Consider the following 8,965-nt stretch of genomic DNA (forward strand, 5'->3'; position numbering starts at 1 on the left):
ATTATTTTGACAAGTTATTTTACTGTTATCGTTGATTAAGGAATTCATAACATTCAGAAAATACATTAGTTTCGCGACTATTAAAAAAAAACAAATGTTTAAACAAATAAAATTCCGAAATCCTAAATTAAAAGTATGAATAAATTGCAATATTACGTAAGATTCACATTAGTCACTTAATGGGTTTTCTTTGGGGACCCATGAAAATGGTTAAAGTCATTTACCGGAAAAATGTATGATTGATTCTTATTCGCTGATGAATTATGCACAATGTACTGAAATATGGAATTATTTATTACATATGATCGCGTTCAAATATATTCCGAGGCCCTCGGCGACTAGACGCTATTATTTTTATAAAAATTCAATTGCTCGTTCCCGTTTCAGAGAGGCTTCGTGAAAATTTACTTTCATGCATGAGCGGCACCTGCTTTTCCCCGCGAATGGTCCAGTCAGTATGGATTTCACCTGTGAAATTCGCGCGATTATTATCACTGAAAAGATATGCCAGGAGGATTTTTTTTTCAATTTATCGAACTTTATAAAAGCTGATTAAAGAGATTAGTTAAATTTCCTTCTAAACTTGCTTGCTTCGCTACTAAAAAAAGTGATAATTTTACTTTTTTTCAGAAATTATTAACATTATTTAAAGTTGAACTGTGATTCATTTCAAATTAAAATCTTTTTCGGTGGAAATAATATCAACTATTATATTTTTCGTTCAGAATTCATCGATTTTGTTTGAAAATTCATGTTTTGCAAAGAATTCAACTATTTTTGTAGAAAATTTAACTATCTGATTAATAAATAACAAATATTTGTTATTTATGTTGTGTTATGTTATATATTTATGTTGGACATTCGTCTTTTTGGTTTGAAAATGATAAAAAAATCAACCAGTTGGATGAAAATAAGCTGTTTTGTAAAAAATTCATATTTTCGTTATAAGAATACTATCACATGGTAAAGCTTTCAAACCTTTTAAACTTTTTACTAAAAAAAAATTGATTTCCGGTTTAAAACCACAACATATTCCAAAATAGTTATGAAGTTGTGAATCTTCTGCAAAAGTGTTTGAAATATAATTTTTTTAAATAAAAAATACAAATTTCCGATGAAATATAACACAATAATACAATAATTTTAAAAGATTTTTTTGATTCAAATGATGAAATAGCAGTTCTCGATGTTAAGGAGAAACTTAACCTAAAATTGCCAAACTTATAACACTTCTTGGAAATCTAATGATTTTTTAATAAAAATTTTATTTTCCATCAGAAATCCAAAAATTTCCAAGCTTGTGTATTTGATAATTTTAAACAAAAATCATAGGATTTCAACCTAATGATTTTCGTTTAAAAATAACAATTTCAAGTAAAACACACCAGCATCACCAGCATAACCTAAAATTGCCGGAAAATTGTAAATATTCGGGTGAAATTCCTTCGATGAAATATAATATTTTTTAACCAAAAATAAAAAAAATTCCCCACCAAAACAATAACATTACATAATAGAACATTCTTCATAAGTATAGAACTTCTTTGAAATCTAAAGATTTTTTGTTAAAAATACCCGATTTCCTGCGAAAAACCTTGTCAGTAAAGTTGAAACAGTTGAATTTCTTACTAATTTCAATCAGTGACTTAATTTTTGCTATGGGTCAGTTATTTTTACTGAAGGATTAGTCAATCTTACTGATTCAACAGTAAAAAGGAACTGATTATTCGCTAGAATTCAGTCACAAATAAAAATTAGTAAAAATTGTAACCGATTCAAATTTGCAGTTAATATAAACTGAAACTGATAAAAAAATTTCGAACTATGAGGATTTTTCTTTGAAATATTAGTTTTTTTGTGAAAAACGCTAACGTGACATAAAAATGTTTAACCCGAAATGGTCACACTTCAGTAGAATATCATATAGGTCTGAGTGGGTGAAATTCATCCAAGCTCCAAAAAACTAAGATCCTACAGTAATATTGAGTTCTAAAAATATAAAAAAAAATATGTAGGTATTCTTGAAGGCTTTAAAAAAAGGCTTAATAGTTTTTGTCACTAAAATTGTCCATTAAAATATTGTAACATACCAGCAAAGTTGTAGTGGTTAACAGACTCTACGAAGAGTTTGAAAAATTTTTTGGGTGAATTTCACCCACGATGGCCATCTAGGGTTAAAAATAATGAACCTTTAAAATCTAACTTAAATTGTTCAAAAATGTATTAAATTGTTAATAATTTATTATATTTCCTTTTTTTTGCGCAAGTCGTCAATAATTTGACTATGTATTTTCTCACTGTATCGTAATTTCGCTAAGCTATTCCTAATTTCTTCATGAATAGCCTCGATTTCTTTTTACATTCTTAAAAAACGATTCGCAGCTTCAAAAAAGACAACGGAAAACTTGATTGAATTCTGAAATACGGGGTTTATAGGAGATCTTGAAAAGATTGAAGGTTAGAAAAATTGGTCAGTTAAGGACTCTAAAAAAACTATTGACATAGAAATTAGTGGCCAAGTAGAGGCTGAGATACGAGACTTCAAATATAAAATGAAGCAATAAGTCGTTTTCGAATACTGTCATCTTTAAAGTAGTCGGGCTGAACACCTAAAATAACCTCAAATGATTGTTAGTAAGGTATAAAACTTATATTAGTCTATGTATTCCTTTTGAACTAAAAAAAAGTTTCAGAATAGGGTGCGAAAAAGGTTTAAAAATCATGTTACAACAAAGAAACTGGTAATTTTGTGTTTAAATTAATTTTTCGTATCGCAAAAGGTTCCCTAGACTTTCCAAATCCGGCAAGAAATTGGAAAAATCGACAAACTCACGGCTGGCTTTCTGAAAAGAAAATATTTTGGTTTTCCTCTCGAAAAATATGCGAGGTAGGGTAGAGTGGGGTTAAAAATGCCGCGCGGAAAAAGTTCCACATATTATAATATGTGGGTTTTCAATGACTTATATATGTTTTAATGCAAGAATCAAAGAAATACCTAATTTTTTCATCGAATTAAACATGTTTAACACATCTCCATGCAAGAAATGAAGTCGGTCCACCTAATAGTTTCCGCGTTAGGTGTACTAACAGGGTCATTTTGATTTTTAAAAAAAGATTAGATTTTAATGTTTTTGCACAACAACGCTATGAGAATTTTCCATACTTTGGAGACAAAACGCTTTAAACTTGATCTATTTACAGAATAACGCTATGATGAGCATTTTCATAAGGTTCTCAGTTTTCTCTTCATATTACACACGTCAAACACATCTCCATGCAAAAAATTAAGTTGGTAGATCTAGTAATTTTTGCTCTAAACGCGCGAACCGGGCATTTGGAGTCCAGCATTAAATTTGTATGCATTTACATATCATTCCTAATGGATGATCGTTTTCCTCAGAGTTCTCAGTATTTTTCCAATAGATCCATTAGGCTAGCATCTCCACTATATTACTGTTCCCAAAAAAACCCTTAAGGTCCAAAATCAACCCCTTAAACAAATTTGAATTTTCCACAAATTAAATTCCATTCTATTGTTGGGATTTGTTGAGATTTTTGAAAATGTCACATCCAATTTTTGGCCTCTGACTTATAACATTGTAAAGAACCCTCTGTACACCACACAGATATGACTGCCCAAAAATATACTTTTTCAAATTTATAAACGTGCATAGAGTCTCTGATTTTTGGGCTTCTCCAAAATACCAACTGCAATTTTTAAACTCCAACGATTATGCAGTTGAAAAGCACCCCCTTTATACCACACAGGTATGAAGTTGCCAAAAAACATACTTTTTACAAATTACTAAACGTGCATAGATTCTCTCGTTTTTGGGCTCCTCAAAAATAACACGTCCAATTTTTGGACTCTAAACCTCAACACTGAAAATTTATCCCTCGTCTTTTCACGTTAATACGAATTTGCCAAAAACAATGCTTTCAAAATATCAAAAAATGGAAAAGGAACTTTTTGTACGTTTCTTCAAGGAAAACAACTTTTACTTTGAACTTTTTCTCGTATCTCGAATATTTTTCGAAAAATGAAAACGTTTTTTGTGCAAATTTTTTTTTAAATTGTTAGTACTCTATCCTAAAACTTTTCTTTGGTCATAAATGACACATATAAGAAGTTTTATGCTTTTTTAACAATTTTCAGCCTATTTTTGATAATTTTTTTGTACCGCATCGACTATAGGTCAGGGATATTGTAGGAATGTTATTATTTGACAAAATATATTTCTCGTTAAACTGTTATATTTTTATGATACTTTCGTCCTTACCTGAGAATATTCGGGTGACTGAGTTTGTTCATCAGCTGGACCTCCTTGAGCATGTTCGGTCTGTTAGCCGGAAGTTGGTTCATTTTCAGGACCATCACCTGACCAGTTACTTTGTGGGTGACCTGGAAAACAAGGAAATATATGGTTCTTGAGAAAATGCTAATATCACTCCCTACTTCGCTACTAAACGCTCTTGCGGTTTGCAACTGCACGAGTGCACAATCTACTAACAGCTATTCGAGGTCGATTAATTGTTAATTGGCCTTTCATGAAATTCTACTTTTTTTTTCTCAGCTACCAAGTTTCTATAAAATATAGTTTCTAAAAGAGATCATAATTGACAAATATCACATATCAATTTACTTATTATTGTTTAAGGATCTATTTTCTTAAAATTCGGACTTCTCTCAAAAATCCAGGCCAGTATTTTTTTTCGCTGAAAGATAAGATTCCAATGTTTTCTGAAAGACCTGAGAGGCATCTGGATAAGCAAGAAAAAAATTAATTTTCAACCAAACAGTTGCAATTTATCAAAAAAAGTTTAAACTTTTACGATAACAAATACATTTTTAAACCAAAAAGATGAATTTTCAACAAAAAGGTTGAATTTACCTGCATACCATTTTTTTTAGAGAATCAAGAGAAAAAATGTCATCCAAAATATAGTGCATTTGCATGCCACAAAGATGAATTTTACACAGAACAATTGAAGATTCTACCGCATGGTTGAATTTTTCCCCAAAATCGCTAAATATTAACCCAAACAGGCAGAATTTCAACAACAACAAAAAAGGTTGTTTTTACACACGAATGAATGATTGAAGCAGTGACGTTTATTTCAGAGATTGATTCTGTGTTTCACAATTTGTTATCGAAGGTTTTATTGGACAGTCGATTATAGATTTTGTGAGAAAAATACTATATTCAAAATGGTACGTCCTAAAAATCGGTACATTTTGCACACAAAAAATCGCAGAATCAACATAAAAGCCGGTTATAAGAAGGTTTCTAAGCCCTTATAGTCTTATACCAAATATCATAATCGGATTCTAAATCTCTAAAATATTGTTTGAAACTCGACGCAGAAAGGCTTGCAATTTTTTTGTCGTTTCTCGAGTACTCGTAAAAATCTTTGAATATTTAATATCTGAAACTAAAGAATAGATTTTAAGGATTATGTCGTGTCAATTTCAATTTTTGTCTACAGATTTCCTAAGACATGCCACGAGTTGATGCAGAGGCTTAATGCAGAGATTAATAATACTCGCGCTAATCGTACTGACAATTTCTGACGTCTGTGTACAGGTATACGGTAAACTTAATAAATAGGACGTTTGGCCGTGCTTTGACGATGCAGCCTGACTGAATTATCCGGAAACGCCTAAGGCACGGACCTAATAGCTACTATATCTTAAGTAATTTAAGACATTATTAAAGTCGATCGCTCTGGTAACCTGGTGATTTTCATGGATAATAAGACATTGTCGAAGACAGAAAGACACTGTCACTACTGCATGCGATTCGAATCTGAAAACGTGATTCGTTCAGAAGTCTACGTGAGAATTCAAAGTCTTTCTCACGAGGGAGACACTATTATAATGAAACCACTGAGTTGACTGGCATCTGGTAGATTAAACAACGAGAGAACGTGATCAGCGACAATTAAGAAAACAAAACAAATAATTGACTTCTAATTGATTTCATATCATGGAAGTCCCTCATTCTGCTTTGAAAAAGGTTTAAAGATCCAAAAACATATAAAGGACCATCGAGAACTACATTGAAAGAAATGGTTGGTTGAGCCAACTATTTAGTTAGTAAGACATGGTGCTGCTATTTTGTTAATTGAAACTGCTATTTTGTTAGTTCGTACAACAATTTCATTAGATGCAGTGACTATTCAGTTAGTACCAGCAACTAAGTTAACGGTTGTCCCAACTAAAAAAATAGCAGTACCATATCTTACAAACTAAACAGTTAGCGCAACTAACTATTTTTTTCAATGTATCAAGTATTTTAAATCGTTTATTACTCTATCTACATACAAAAAGGACATAAAATTATGAATGAATGTTTGAGATAAATTTTTGTAGAAAATAAAAGGACATAATACTAATTAGAACATTGAACTTCCTAGAATACTGTAAAAACGTGGTTTACATCATATGTAATGCCACTTTTAATTCACAATAAAGAAAAAACAAATTTTACTGATGGCCCAGTACTCGCGATAGTCGCGATTTTGAATTATTCATTCATGTCCGAGTAATAGTGTGTCAATCGGAAAGAAAAATAAATGGTTCCTTTTGATTTTAATTACCTTATTTAATATATAAATTATTATTAACAAACAATTGAGGAAATACCATTTTTATCTAATTGTCATTCTATGATGCGATTACAGGGATAACCAGACTTTCTGACGTCCCAGTAATTTTGGTATGTATTTCTGGCACAAAAAACATGCTAACTCTCTAAATTTGAATCAGTTAAAGTTTTTACTAATTTCAATCTGTGGCTCAATTCTAGCTATGAAACAGTTATTTTTTACCAATTTATCAGTAAGAATTATTAACTTGTCAGTAAAAACTACTGATTTATAGCTAGAATTAAGCCACGAATTGAAACATTTTAACTAATTCAATCTGAGCCTTTATCGATTTTCCTCGTTTCTCAAATCATCGTGAGCGACAACAAAAACGATTTTTTAAACTATTTGCACAACTTTTAGACATATATAAAGTGATTTTTACGACACGCTCTACCCAAAGTTTCCTAAAAATCTGCTGTTATTTTGTTTTTATAGTGAAAATACTTATTTGGGACATTTATACCCAAATTGCACGATTACTGATTACTGGGTCACCCACCTGTTTATAGTAATTCCTGTAAAAAATTGAATTTTTTAGTATCGAGAAATTTAAAATTTCAGACTTTAACATTACATAATTTTCAACAATTTTTAGGAAACTGCACAATGAGCAAAATTTCATACTTAATATAAAACATATTTTATTTGTTTCATTGAAAGTAAAAGATTTCAAATTTGAGTTACTCAAGATAGTATCTATTAACAAATTTTAAAATTGGAGCATAACAAATGATGTATTCACGGAGAGAACTGGTAGAGTATATGCTACTATTCGCGTTTAGTAAGCTGATTTATAGTAATAGCAACTACTCGTTGGTTCAGAAACACTGAACAGCGTTCTGTTGATTCTACTGAACAGAAGAGTACGAATGCTATCTGTTCAGTAAAATCAACTGTATCGCCCTCTGACGCTCCTGAGTTAAACTATAAGCTTAACCTCTCTGATCCGTTGACTGGCAGCCGATCGCATGTGGCCGTGTTTGTTATATTAATTATTATGGAAGATATTTTTAAAGAATACTATTGCCATTAAAGAGCAGCTGCGATTATGCCATCGTCTTCTTGGAAAACACGGATTGACCCTTAAATTTGAATTGGGACATGGTTACAACCTGGAGTGTGTAAACCAAAAAATTAGAATTTTCAGACCATATCATTCTAATTTGTAATGAATTTGATTTTTAATTTTAGTTTTATTTAATTTTTATTTTATTTTTATTTTTGATTCTAATTTCACCGTCCCCATTCGGTTCCTTTAAAAAAAAAAAACTTGAAAAAACAGAAAAATCAACTTTTAAATTGTTGAAATTCGTATTCTGCGTTAAAATTCCCTATAGAAGTTCACGGAATAATCGCAATGGGTTTCTTTTCAATAGTAAAAAGTTAAAAAAAAAAAGACGTATAACGCCTGTTGACTGATACACTTCAAACGCATCGCCTGTAAGCAGCAGTCAACAGGCGTTATACGTCCTATATTTTTTAAAACTTTTTACCGTTGCAAAAAAAAAACTATTGCGATTATTCCGTGTTTTTCTATAGGGAATTTTAACGTAGAATCCGAACTTCAACAATTTAAAAGTTGATTTTTCTGTTTTTTCGAGTTTTTTAAAAAGGAACCAAATGGGGACCCAATGGGGTCTTTACGGGTACTTTGTAGAGGCTCCATTCGGTTCCTTCGGTCCGCCAGGGCAGACATTAAATTTTTGAAACAAATATGAATAATACATTTAGTAATATAAAATACCTTATTTTCATACGTTTGGTGTAAAACGAAAAATTAGAATGTTCAGACCATAAAATTCTAATTAGTATGTATTAAGAATCCATTCCTGGTTTTTCAAGCTGCTGACAACTAGTCTCAATAGGCGAATGGTTAGGCTCGTTGATTAGCGTGTGTTAGGTTATGCGTTCGAATCCCCCCCCCCCCCCATTGCGTGCGAAATTAAATTTTAATTGTTATTTAAGCGTTAAAAATTACGATGTACCAATTAATCATAAGCAGATGCATGTATACCTTGAAAAAAATTATGTGTAATTATATATTTTTAAGGATTCTTTTTTTATAACTTTAAGTGCTATTTTACTAATCACTGAAGTGTAGCATCTACTGCGCACGCAGTCGCATGTACGATTCTTGTTCAGTAGAACGCACTCATCTTCAGTATGTTCTACTGAACAGGAAACGTACCTGCGACTGCGTGCGTAGTAGAAACGGGACCCGTTCATTTTTCGGAACGGATAAAATTTAAGAAAGGTAAAATTTCGGAATGGGTTATAATACATAATGATAAAACTTAGGAATACCAAAAATTCG

At 31.2% G+C, this 8,965-nt stretch overlaps 1 protein-coding gene across 1 annotated transcript in view; it reads right to left on the reverse strand.

Annotated features, from left to right (window-relative positions):
* The window catches only part of LOC117177153 (serine/threonine-protein kinase ste20), a 74,340-nt gene that overhangs the window by 28,506 nt on the left and 36,869 nt on the right, over positions 1-8,965 (reverse strand). Inside the window, exon 3 of the mRNA XM_033367659.1 lies at positions 4,281-4,402. Coding sequence (XP_033223550.1) covers positions 4,281-4,402 — 122 coding nt within the window. The remainder of the gene's footprint in view (positions 1-4,280; positions 4,403-8,965) is intronic.

This window comes from Belonocnema kinseyi, chromosome 7 (assembly GCF_010883055.1).
Source record: "Belonocnema kinseyi isolate 2016_QV_RU_SX_M_011 chromosome 7, B_treatae_v1, whole genome shotgun sequence".
NCBI lineage: Eukaryota > Metazoa > Arthropoda > Insecta > Hymenoptera > Cynipidae > Belonocnema > Belonocnema kinseyi.